The sequence below is a fragment of the Strix aluco genome, chromosome 3, assembly GCF_031877795.1.
Source record: "Strix aluco isolate bStrAlu1 chromosome 3, bStrAlu1.hap1, whole genome shotgun sequence".
NCBI classification, from domain to species: domain Eukaryota; kingdom Metazoa; phylum Chordata; class Aves; order Strigiformes; family Strigidae; genus Strix; species Strix aluco.
Window position 1 is genome coordinate 72,532,285 of NC_133933.1, and position 13,661 is coordinate 72,545,945.

Consider the following 13,661-nt stretch of genomic DNA (forward strand, 5'->3'; position numbering starts at 1 on the left):
AACTAGTTCAAAGAAACAACAGAGATGACCTGAGTCTCAGTTTTCTAAGCTATTCAAATCAAACCTGGATTTTTATATTCACATGTACACAGTGCAGGATAGAAGCATTTATTTTAGTTTATTTCCCCCAAATATATACACTTCCTCATTAAAACTGCTCAAAACCAAATCCTGTTCCCTTGGTTCCCTTCTGTGCACCAGTCTGTATCTAGAATTCAGCTCCTTATCTCAAAGATACTGCTTTCTCTCTTATTCTTCCTGTACACTAAAAAAAAAATCACAGCATATCTGTATTCTCCTTACAGCACAAGCCATTAACTGACAAGCTACCTTTCCTCCAGGGGGTTGCAGTCTTGTGAATTTTGACTAAAATTGCCCCTCTTCCTTTCATAACAGTATCCTACTTTCATACTCTACAAGGTGACAATTCCTACACTCCACAGTGAAAAAGAAATATGCTATCCTACATTGGTCCCACCATGTCTTCACGTCTAATGCTTGAATTTTTGCCTGTCAGGAACAGGAACTTTCTTTGGTCTCTTTGCACAGAACTGGATGCAGTTAACATTGGTTCTCTCCTTTGAATATCTAAATGCCACCAGCATGCAAATGAATCAATATATGAACAAGCAACAATTGAAATGTATTATTTATTTGTTTGCAACAATACAACTCTGTAACCAATGTAGCCTATCTATTCGCTTGCATAATGCTCAGCTTTCTGAGATGTCTTCCTTGTACATAACTGTGCACTTAGTCTTTTGGTCGGTGTTTTTAGTCTCTTCGAACTGATCAGGATATGTTCTCTAAAAGCACTTAAAACTGTCTGCTCTCTGGGGGTTTAGTTGGGACTCAATATAAAGTCATATGGTGAATGTTCTTGGCAGAATTACTTGTGCATGAAAACATGCAATTGCTTCCCCACAAATACTTCTGTATGCAATTCTGATATTTGTCTTTTGGCCAGTAGAAGTCAATCTCATACATTTGCAGACAGCAGTCCAAAGGGATTTGTGTTTGGCCAGAGCACATTTATTAAGGCAAAGAAATAATATTGATGGATAATTTGCACTGTTTGAAGAGCTCTGCAAGCTATGGTTTTCCAGTACATCTATTTGTCATTAATGAACATGGCTACAGGAAACACATGACTCTCAACATATGTCTATCAATTAGTGAAATGTAGGAGCCAAGTAGGTGTTAAAAGTAACAGTGCACTGCGCTGGGGGAACAAAACAAAAAGTGTGAGGAAAAGATAGGAAGAAGAAGAAACTGGAACTTAAAATCATATAGTCATACGGACTAAAAAGAACTCACCATCATGTGATTAAAAGAGAAGAATTATGAAATAAATTACAGTGAGGTTTGGATGGGACTGCACTATAAAAGGAGCCTGTATGTGAAACACATGGGAATCAGAACACACTGGAATCAACTACTTTAATGTTAAAATAAGTTAAAAGAACCTTTTAGGCTAGTTGGGCTATTTGTATCATCATTATTCCCATTTCTTTGCGTTCATTCTGAAAATACTAGCACCTTTTCCTGGTAGAACTTCATTTATAGCCAGTGAGGTAAAAAAAAAGAGTTGTGATAGATCTCACCAGCTTTAATGACACACCAGCAGATGGAAACAAAAAAAAAACCCCTCTTCATCTGTTTTATCTTGTTTTGCGTAGCTGTTCCAGAAACATGTCCTTGCTTCTGTGCGATAGCAGCGACTTAGCTGACTAACATCCTGTCTCTGACCTCAACTTCTTGAGCAAAGTTGTTGAGGCATCTGTGACGAGCATACCCCATCATCATGTGGTCTTTGCCCTAACTCCCTTGGCCACAGACATCTATTCAACATGGAAATGGCAGAGGCTGGCCGAGCTAACTCTCTGTTCATGGTTGCGGAGAAAAGATTAACAGCACTGTTGGTAACTGCTGGGTCTGCTGCTAGACTTCAAAAGCTGATGCTGTGAAAGCTAAACTCCAAAGCAATGCCTGAGTGGCAATGGGGAGTCATACAATACAAAAGAGCATTTTCAATATTTCTTAACAGTAAATGCAAACATATTTACTTTCCCTTCCCTTTCCCAAACTGTTTTTGTTGTTACCTCCTTCTGCAGTCACTGACTGGACACAGCTAGCCATAAGAACAGAGCCTGGCTTGGTTTCTTGTGCAATTATTCTGTTGTTCAAAGGAGAACAGAAGTTTCTCTCTGTGTAATAAGGGACAGCGGCAGTAGGGAAGATAAGTTGCCTGGAAGTTAAGTTGGAGAGCTTCATTTCCCCATTCCAGTAGGAATAGAAGGAAAACTTTTAGTTTAATTCTCAGTTTCCTGGCTTGTCACCATAATCCAACCCTTAAAGCTATTTTAACCTAATGTTTTATGTGTGAATTTCCTCAATTTTATTAAGAATTATCTATTCTCAAAAAAATTTACATTCTTCTCCCTGTGAAGGTGTATGAAAGTGAATGGGACAGACTTTTGTGGATACTGAGAAGTATATAGTGGTGGATTTCAGAATATGAAAAAAAAAATGTCTCTCAGACATATACATACAAATCCCAAGGGCATGGGTAGAGTTGGAACATAAGTTCCATCTGCTTGCATTGGTTTTGAAAAAATTGTCTACTGAGTATAAAACAGGCTAGAATATACTCTGTGAATTGCTCAAAAGGAAGAAAAAACACCCCACCTTTATGCACGTTGCAGAAAAAAAAGGAATGAAAAAGATTCATGATTGTGAACAAATTCTTGTGGTGCACAGTATTTTTCAAGTATGGTTTGGCTCAGATCCCATAAAATAAGAATTGACAGTAAAATACGTGAGTAGTTTCTTCTAAAGTACTGACTACTCAGGAACAGCAGGCATTTCTCAAAGAGAAATGTCCTGTCCAATCTGAAGAGACTGCCAAATTGCTATAAGCAAATACACAACATCATTATCACCTCAAAAAAAAGTTTCACGGTTCCAAAATTACAATTCAATCCTATATTTTCAGCTCTTGCAAAATTAGCTTTGGCAGAGAAAAAAGGATTCTTCCCCCAATTACGGCAGGCTAATGAGAGGCTGTGTTTCAAGTTGTGCCACTGTGCAGAAGCAGAGGCAAGCATGAACATTTTGGACATAGTTTCTAAGCATAAGGCAATCCGTAAATAGCTTGCCTTGGCTGCTCCCCTGAGGCAGATACAATTCTCTACCTCTTCAAGGCACTGCTTGATGCAAGAAGGAGGATGTGACATCTACCCCATAGGTTCCTATAAGTCAGTAGATCCAGCCAGTTTTGTGTGAGGGGGAGGCACCTGCAGCTATCTGGTTCATAAGATCCTCCTTCTAACGTTATTTCACTTTTCATGAAGTATATCCCAAGGGAACAAGCCAACCTTCAAAAGGATTACAAGCTCCAAGCCCCTTTAATGTTTCTATAAGTAATCTGTAGCATTTAACAATAAGATGGTAAGTTAGTGCTTGGTACCAGCAGCTCATCCTGGCTAACAGATGTTCACACAGGGGCAGCTGCCCCACCTGTTCCACTCATGCTCAAAAGGGGTGAAACCTTGAAAGTGGGAAATAAGAAGGGATGGGGAAAAGGAAACATTCCATCGACACTCCTGTGCCAACCAGGGTAACTGCACTGGGGACAGAGCAAGTGACTTCCCTTCTGCAAGAAGGAGAGAAAAAGGAACAATGGAATAACAATCTCAACTGTGTGGAATTTGTATAAATTATTATTTGATAGACTTCTTAAGCATCTCCCATTCTTAATATGTGGGATGCCATTCACTAGGTGCCATGATGGGGAATAAGTCCAACAAGCTAGCTCACAAGGAGGAGTGGTTCTGCTGGCAATCTTACTTATTGAGTGAAACCAAGTGGAGTTTCACTTGGCTGGCACGCAGTGTTGTGGTCTTTCTCCCATGCTGGGACTCCATGAGCCAAATGCAATGGCAGGATCAGGCCACGTTGTTCAGCCACAGCTAGTAGCAGGAGCTCAGGGTGGGAGAGAGGCCACAGAGCTGCTATTGCAAGAGTTATGGTCTTACCTGTAGGGAAGCATGAATTAGGAGTCGATTTAGAGGAATCCCATGGTTGAAGCGTGAAACTTGTCTGCCTGATACCCAACAACTCCCACCATGAGATGTTTTACAATGGATCTTTTTGTTCTGAGCTCCACATGCAACCCCTCATCTTGGCAGCTCTTTTAGCAGAACCGAGAGAGAATGTCCCTTCCCATCCAGCCCACCCTGTCCTCTCTAGATCACACAAAGCGCATTTCTTGAGCAGCGTTAGGACTTTATTTACTCCAGGCAAGGGCACAGTTCTCTCCAGCCCAAAGAATACCACATCAATGGGAGCTTTGGTGAAGCCTGCAATCGAGGCCTGGGAATTCAGATGTGAGTTATTAAACAAGCACAATACCAATCTCATATTATGATGATGATAACATGGTACCTTTTCCTTCCTTCTGACATCTCTTTCTTTGTACAATACATTTTCTGCTCTCGCTTGTAGCTGGGCAAGGATTGCCCCTTGCTGACGGATGCTGTACGATCTCTCTGACCCTTACTTCATTTCCTCTTTTGAAACCACATGTTTTTCCTTTCTTTGTGCAAGGGCTCCATGGACTCCACTCACTAGCTTCACAGTGCACTGCAATAAACATAGGACAAGCTGAGCCTGGCCAATATCTTTTTGTATACACAATGCATATGGTACATTAATTTTATTCTGCATCAGCCAAAAAGTGGCAAAAATTAATGGAATTAATCAGGATTTGCAGCAGTGAATTGCCAGAAATTGGACTGCTGAGGATATACTGCACAAAATAATGTCAAATAATTATGCCAGTTACTATTTTGTACTGTTTTGTAATTCCATTCCTGAAGTGGGGCAACAACAACGTAATTGGTCTCAGTGAAATCAGTTACTGGGGCTTGTTCTGGGGTTGCTTTGGTTTTGTGAAGGTATAAATCCTTGTAACTTCAGTGGAATTAAACTTTGGCCATGCCTGTGTGAAAGGAGAGTGAAGTCATTGGGTCAAGCTGCTGCAGCTGGTCTCAAAGGTACAGAATTTGGAAATCCATAGAGTTATAAAGGACCAACTGATATCAAAAGGCATTACATTAAAACTCAAGCATCTTTGGTGATATTGGTATTGCTTGGTATTCATCTTAAATAGTGAAAGATCCTTCATCTGTAGCGTATACAAGCTGTAAGTAGGCAACGCAGAGAATTTGGGTCGGGGGGGTGCAAAATTTTCAAAAAAGTGCGGGTTACAGTTTATAAACCACAGTGATCTGAATGCTCATCCCGTACTATTGGGAACTCAAAAGGTGTGCCGCTGGACACTTGTCCAAACAGTGTAGACAAAAATGGGAGTAACCTTGGAAGCTCAACAGCATGCTCTTAATAACTACCCTTTTGTGCCATCTCCTCAGTATCCTTCTCGTGATAAAAGATAGTAAACATTTATATTTACTTAATGTTCACATGTGTGCTTAAGACTATTAAACTACTGCTGAAGAAGGAAAGAATTCCAGCCCCTCTATAAGGAGGAATTTATAATTTAACATTTTTCCAGCTCCAGAATTTACTTCCAAATTTTTCAAAACCTAAAAATATAACTGACCTCAGGCAATCTCTGAGCCTTTCTCCAGTGAATTGTCATGTGGGTCATTTTGGTTTTCATATTACAGTGGAGCTCTCCTGTTAAAATAATTGGCCTTCACGTGCACAAAAAGGTTCTGTTTTCCCTCCGTAGCTTTAAATGGCTTTTCCTAGTTGAGACTGACTCATTGTTAAAGCAGCTAAGTCTACAGCACTTGGAAATAGCCATCAAGGAACAAAAACCATCCCCTGAATTTCTTTCAAAGATTAAAGTCTTTGCTTGAAAATAAAACCATAAAAACCATCACTGCCACCTGAACTAATATGTATTTGAGAAGAAAAATGACAAACTACTGTACATTATTTTTATTCCTGAATTACTTCCCCTTCAAAACGTGCAATGCCAGTGAGAGCTATGTGCCTGATACTGTGGGGGAGGAGAATTCCATCATGGCCAGACTGCGCCTAAGTGCTCCCTGGTTGCTGGTGGCTGAAGAGGTTACCGCTTCCACCGCAGTTCGCAGCCCTCAGCCACCACAATTCACAGCCGGCGTACTAAAATAAGCTGAACCTTGCCGCAGCTTCGGCGTGCACATGGAAGGGGGTGTCAACTGCAGCAGCCCAGAGGCAAATATATCACTTGTTCTGCTTTCAGCTGGAGAGATGGCAGAGGGATGGAGCAGAGTTAGGTGTGGTGACCTCCAAAATTGCCCCGGCATGAATAATCGGAGCTTGTGAGTCAGAGGCTGGAGAGATACAAAAGCAGGTCTCTTCTCTGCAGCCAGTGAGTCACAGGACCAGTGTCGCCAATCTCATTCCTTCAGTGACAGTGCCTCACTATTTGGTGTTTTATTTTAATCCTCAATTTCTGGAGACAGGTGATTATGCACCATTTTGGGGTTTTGTTGGGGTTTTTTTGTTTTTTCCTTAATGTTTTAGTTTCCAGCCTTCACCTTTTTGAAGGTAAGCTTCAAAATCTTGATGCACACATCCTTTGAAGGCTCAGGTAGCACAAGGGAGCTAAAGCAAAGCAGTTAGTATTTTAATCTTTCAGGTACATGTGGGATCTGGCTCAGGTTTTTTGAACCTTTGATGTTAGCAGTGCTGCATAACACTGTAACAGAGCAAGTAAGAGATGGATGTCATTCTACCTCAGGGCAGACCAAACAGGCCATATTTCCTGAGGCAGAATTGCCCTTAGCATCAAGATTGTGTTTGTGGGGCACAACCAAGCTTGTGCTTCTTGTGAAATGGCAGGCTTGGGGAAAATACCTTGAGTTTGTTGTGCTGGGGAATACATCTTGTGATGCAGAACATTTTTATTTTAAGTTGCATTTCCCTGGGGGTGTAACTGATCTTGCAATTCATGCCCTCCTTAGATCCCCCATCCCCTGTGAGAAAACCAGGCAGGACATGGGGGGACCAAACTTACCAGTGCTAGTGCACTCCATTGTATGATTGTTGGCTTCCAGCCCATCAGGGCACTTTTCAAGGCACTTTCCACTGTATAAGTAAAACCCACTTTTACACTTTGTGCAGAAGTTTCTGGTGAAGCAGGTATCACAGTCAGCTTTACATTCTGAAATGCAAACAGTAAACAATGTTGTTGCTCTTTGCCATGAAACGCCATGGGATCTCTCACATATACCAGAATCACACAATTCTAGCAATATTAATCAATCTTCAAAGGAAGCAAATTATATTTAGATCTTCTTCGTGGCCTGTGCACACAGTGAGGCCAGCCACAAGTGACCTTGGCATGAGTGAGGATTTAATAAGGATGGCCTGATGCTGAATGACCTCACAGTGCTTGTCTTCTTGCAGACCTATGCAAAAGGAAGGCAGAGCACAGCACATCAGAATAACAATATACTCTTCTGCCTTACACTGACACAACATAGATACTAATTAACCCCACAGAGCACAGGTACTGGGCCAGTTCCACACTATCTATCTCCATTCATCCAGGAGAAATAAAAATATGCCAGAATTTAGAATCTGCTTAAGACTGTTCTGCATTAACATCTTTTTCTTTTTTTCAAATGACTCTCTGATATTCAATCAGATGTCCTGCAGTATTTCATGTATTCTCTGTATGACTACCCAAATCGACATTAGTGGCATATTTCCCAGTTCTCAGATGTTTTGAAAAGAAATAATACATAAAAACTTGTGTATGGCACAGCTCATGTCTGATATGCAAGGCCACACACTGCTAAAAAGTGAGCAAATACTTTACAGCATCAAGTTACTGTGTAAGACTTTACTCTGGGGTCCGTTCATTAAATAACTCTTATTACCAGGTAAAAACTGAGAGAGTTGCTTGGCCGCTGCTCTTATGTTTTTATATCACCTGTGGGATTAAAAACAGTGAATTCAACAACAAAAAGAGGAGTGGGGAGGACATTGCGAACTTTTCCAGTTCATTTATGGTTCAAAATACATAGTGGGGTCAAAATGTTGCCCACACAGTAAAGAATAGAGTTGGGTTCTCTGTCTCCCAGCCCAGAGGCCACATGAATTGGTAACTTCCCCCAAATCAGGTTGAAACCTGGACAGCTGCTACAGGCATTTAGAGGACTACACTGAGTGTGAGACCAGCTCTAATGAGACCAGGGCAAACCGCATCTCCAAAGAATGCCATCTGCCATCTTCTCTCCTTGATGCAGAGGTCAGGCAAGTAAGGGCAGTGGGTTAAATGGCTCCAGCCACTGAGATTCAGCATCCGTCCGCCGGCGCTCTTCAGAGTTGCCGTCACTCCTTCCTGTGGCTGGAGGCCAGTGCCTGGCATGCACGGGCACTGCTCTTTCTTTTGCATGGAGGTGTAGAGGAGACCATCACCTGGGTCCTAGGCAGGTCATTCACGCAGAGCCGGGACCCCTGAGCTTTAGGCCATTTTGTGATCCTTCACCTTAACTTATTGCTCAGGTTAATATTTACTGCAGTACTGTAAAAGAACTGAACAAATAAAGACTCGGCCTGTCTGTCTGCTTCTCTGTTGACTTGACTCCTAATGGGATACAGCATTCAAGAGAGAGCAAACAAATCTATGCACTTCCCCTTTCCCCAGCACTTACTTGCACACTTATTAATGTCAGGATACCGTGTCCCATAGTATCCACTTGGACATGAGGAAAGACATACTCCGATCTGTTTCATGCCAATCCTCTCCAGAACGAAAAAGAGCCTGGGCTTACATGACAGGCATCCGTTGTAGTCAGAACATGTAGCACACCCTCCTTGGCAACCCTGGCTCACGTTAGGATGCACTGAGAAGACAAGCATTAAAAAAAAAAAAAAAGGTGAGAGAACAAGATATTAGACAAGACCATGAAATAATAGTTCCTCTGTTCTTGGAAGGGTGGACCATCGACCTCTCTGACAGCTCTTAAAGATTGCTTCATTTTTTCTTGTGTCTCTTATGACCTGACATTTTATTTCAGAGATTATTTCATCTGCATAAAAATGAGAAGCTCGGCTGATGTGCTCACATCTTGCAGAAATAGCTAACAGCAAATTATATTTGAAATAGATTCTATGGAACAGCAGCATCCTAGAGAACAGTTATTTTTCTTTTAGTTATTTTCAGTGGCTTTTCTGCCTTGTATGCACTTGGCTCAGCAGATAAATACATGTTCACTTATCTTTGCTTTTCCTAGCTGGATGATTAAAAATCAATCTAGTGTATAATTTTCTTCATTCACTAAATGCCATTTGATTAAGTTCTGCTGTGCAGGAATATACCCTTGCAAGATCTGATGCTAATTTGCTTTAATAAAAAGACACAGGAGACCCATCCTTCTCACCCTCCTTCTTTTCCTGGAATGTTCTCTCTGGCATGTTTTTAATCTCTAACAATTACAACCTGATGTTCAGACTTAACTGTGGCATTTACCCTGCTCCAGTCCCAGCATGGAGCATAGGTAGGATTATATTTGCCTTTCAATTGAATTGTTCTGATTCTTCAGACAAGGAAAGCAAAACTTAATGCACTCACTGCTTAAGACTATCCAGTTCTTCTTTAGGGGCTTGGGGGTAGCAGGAAAGAGGATGCTATTGCAGACCATCTTTTCAGTAGCAGACATTAATCAGTCTATTACTCCTCAGTGGTAGAGAATAATGTTTTGCATCTTCCTGTACTTTAGAAGTTATTACCTACTTTTAATTCCTTCTTGACTGCATTCTTAAATAGGAATTGGATCTCAAAAATAATTAAACATCAAATAGCTCCAGACCCTGTGTCCCCTCTTTTTTGGACTTGTCTTGTATGAAAAAAACTAGGCATTTTTCTAAGTGTTAGCTTTCATCTCTCAACCTGAGACATCTGGTTATATTTCATATGTAAGAGAAATCCAGTCCTCATTTACATTTGTAAATCCTATTTGTAAATACTATTGGCTTCCTTTTCCACCTTCTCCTCACGCCAGTGATAATTTTATAAATATGCATGTGCCATAATTTGATTGCCTATTTTAGTGTCTTGATTTTATTTTTATCTGAAGACACTGCTAAATAGCTTGCATACACAATGAACTTGCTTTTGTCAGCTCCCTTCTGTGGACCCCTTGGAGACAGACCAGAAGCCCATATGAATCCATGGCTTACAGATTGAAAGCCACCACACTCTGCTAGCTCAGGGGAGTTTGCCTGGTGGTAGGGAAGTTCAGGAATACCTCTATACTTTGTTCACTTACAGTTTTGGCAGAAAAGACATGGCCCATGAATGGGAAAAGCAGTCCTCTATGCTCTGAGGTTTCGGTGACCAGTCCTGCAATCTGAGAAACCTCAAAGGGAGTTCAAGTTCACTTTTCCTCTTTCATTAATAGAATGAGGAATTAAGGTTATTTCTCTCAGTAGGACTGGACATGTGGGAGAAGAGCAAACTTTGGCCCAGCTGTGGGCAAACAATTTCAATGGGAATATAAGAACCCAATTCTCTGTGCCCTCTGAGGCATGCACTTTGTAGAACAACCTGGAGGGAAGTGTTTTTACCACCAGGACACACCACTACTATGAGAATAAATGGCATCCCCCATAGTGAGAAGCTTCAATCCCAATTCAGTTATCAGCCTTGCTTTCACTAGACTCTCACAATACTGAGTGCTCAATAAGTATAGCATATTTTTTTCTGAGAAGATTCCAAAGATACAGAGTATATTGATTTTGAAATTAAGAGCCTCAAAAATTGTCTTTCTTTTTAAAGTTAAGTAAATTAAAATGTCCTCGTCTCTCTCTCCCGTCTTGTGGCTCTTGTATGAAGCTACTTTCAAAGGCAGACACAGTAATGTGATCTAAGAAGCTGACATTATTTAAAAACTATCCGTGACTTTCCTTCATTAAGTCTGACAGAGGAAAGAAAAAGCAGCTGAAGTACAAAATATTTGTCATCAAAGCTGCTATATAAAATATGGATGACCACTTTTGATGGGAAACATATTATGTGTGAGCACCTGTGACACGTCATTATGAATAGATTCTCTTGACAGAGAAAACATTATGTGCAATTGCTCTGAGGTCAAGCTGTGTGTGTGAGCCTTTGAGACAGGCAGTACTTTATTACCGAAAGAAGATAATTCTCTATAGCTAAGATCCATTACATGGCCAATTTCCATCTCCCCTTTAACTCCAGAAGTATTAAGTATAAACCAAAATGTACTCCTATCCCTTTTCACCATTTCTGCCTCCTTTCATGCATCCCAGATACATCTCATACAACTAACACAGCACAAAAATAAAGCCTGTAGTTGCAAATGAAGAATCATATTGTTAATATTCTGGAGTAAAGAATAAGTTAAAATATGTAAGTCAAGCTCCATTTAAAGGTTGATTTCATGCCATTGTAACTCAACGTGTGAAGCAAAACATGCTTCTGTTCTTGGAAATGCATAGAGCAAAAGTCTCACTGAAAAGTCAGAATTGACATTTTAAATTAAGAAAGACATTTTTTTTCTCTTATAAGCTATTAAGGGGATCCTTTTTTGATTGTCTCCTGTTGTGCCTGACATTTCTTTGAGCCCTGTATCTGTGTAATGAGACTGGCTCTCATTGTGCTTGCTCTGAATGCTAGGAAAACCCTTATTCTGGCTCAGGTGAAAAAGCAAAGCAGGGACAGCCGAGTACTCCAGAAATTGGTACTGTTTGAAAGCACAGCACTGGGCTTTGTCATTGAACCCATGAGAAAATAAATGGTGGAAGAGAAATATTTGTGTCTAGAAAATGAGTTAGCATGTTTGAAATAAGGCATCTCCAAGCTCCAGCTTCAGATCACATTCCTGTTTCCTCTCAGCCTCCTCCCTCTCCAGTTCAGATCCAGGCACTTGCCTGATCCCTGCAATGTAGAGGCCAGTCCCTCACCTCCTGCAGAGGCCAGGTGGGAAAAAAAGGGGTCCAGAAGGAAACGGGGCAAACTCAGGCTCTGAAACATCTTTCTGCCACAGGGAGGGAACTTATAAGTGCTGGGTACAGAACTGGCCTGTACTATTCCTCTCTCATTACAGCAGGGTGTTAGTGCCTGCAGATCTCGAGCACTTCAGCGACTGTACACCATAACTATGAGGAAGCAACCAGAAGATTTACTCCTTTTTTTTTCCCCACAGCAGACAATGTGAGCTCAGAGTTTAAGTGATGTGCCGCAACAAGCTGGGAACATCAATCCCATCTGGTGAAACCTGGCCATGGTACACCTGGTGTAAGCATTGCTTCAAATTTCTATACTTAGGTAAACAGAAGAAATGGGTAAGTAATATATATCCTCTTTAAGAAATGCTTTGAAGTCTACAGGTGAAAAAGCACTAGGAGAGTGCAGACCACTCCTGTTAGCCACAAGTTTTAGATGTGGTAAGCGGGGCAGAGAGGTCCAGTCTCTTGGCAGAGGGGCAGGTGCTGTGGCCTCGTGGGTCAAACTCTGGCTGCAGAACCAGGAGGTCTGGGCTTTAACATTGCAAATAGGTCCAAGAAATGCTCTCGCCTGTAACCATTTGATCTTTGGTGCAACCAGGTCCATTATGAAGACAAATAAAACTCTCCACAACCCTCAGAACTGACTTAGATGAGGATGAACTATTCTATGCATGAGCTGTTAGGAGCAGTGTTTGCTGTTAGAGATGGCCCTACCAGCCATCGAGCAGTCTGTCCTCTTGTATTCAAATACTCTTTAAGCACAGTGAAATCCTAGACTGTTAAGGATGGAAAATACAGCACAGTGATGGGCAAAGCAAGTGGTGGGAACACAGAGACCCACAGACAAGTGCTTCACCATCTCTTATACAAGTGTCAGCCAGGCCTCCTGACTCAGCAGATACAAAGTATGTATGTCCAGGCTTGTGACTGGCTTTAGGACCAGAATCTATCCCTGTGTTTTTCTTTTTATACAACCTAAATAGTGGACATCAGAGAAGACACTAAGTTTATCTTGAACTATTCTCTTCCTCTGCCTGGCTTTAAGCCCTTTTTGGCTTGGAGGCCTTTTTTGGGGAAAGCTGTTTGTCCAGATATTAGTTTTAAGCCTCATCAGCAAATGAAATCACTGGGGATTTTCCTTTCTCAGAATATTTTCCAAAGCCCTGCTCTGGAAACAATGAGTTGTGGTCTCTCTGTTAAAAATAGAAAGTTAGGGACAAGGACCTAAATTTGAATCTGAACTTTCAATGATGAGACAATAGGAGATTTTGATGGCATGCAGCAAATAAATTCTAAAATCTTTGCAATGAAATTTTTCTATCAGTTTTACTTTATACATCAATTAAAATTTATGAGATCAAAAAAAGAAAATAAGAAAGGGCAGGAGGAATTCAGGTGGGTGTATGTTCTGACAGACAAGGGGAAAGCTCAGGGTAGAAGAATATTCTTCACCCATTTGCTGCAGCTGAGGTGCACTGTCTCATCACCAATCTTCAGCAACAAGTTATCCGTTTAGAGGCTCGCTCTTGAAATGGATGTGCTAGACAAATGGAATCCATCCCTGCTAAGAGAGCTGCTGCTGCTCCTGGTTTTTTGGGCTTGCGCATTCTCACAGAAAATATTTTCACAGCAGAGCTGCTCTGGAATTCAGCCTCCCCAGT

The 13,661-nt window shown here is 41.2% G+C and overlaps 1 protein-coding gene across 1 annotated transcript in view; it reads right to left on the reverse strand.

Annotated features, from left to right (window-relative positions):
* RSPO3 (R-spondin 3) overlaps positions 1-13,661 on the reverse strand; it is a 62,081-nt gene that overhangs the window by 18,321 nt on the left and 30,099 nt on the right. The window contains exons 2-4 of the mRNA XM_074820732.1: positions 8,679-8,870; positions 7,034-7,180; positions 4,447-4,644 (exon numbers count right to left, since the gene is read on the reverse strand). Of these exons, the coding sequence (XP_074676833.1) occupies positions 4,447-4,644; positions 7,034-7,180; positions 8,679-8,870 (537 nt within the window). The remainder of the gene's footprint in view (positions 1-4,446; positions 4,645-7,033; positions 7,181-8,678; positions 8,871-13,661) is intronic.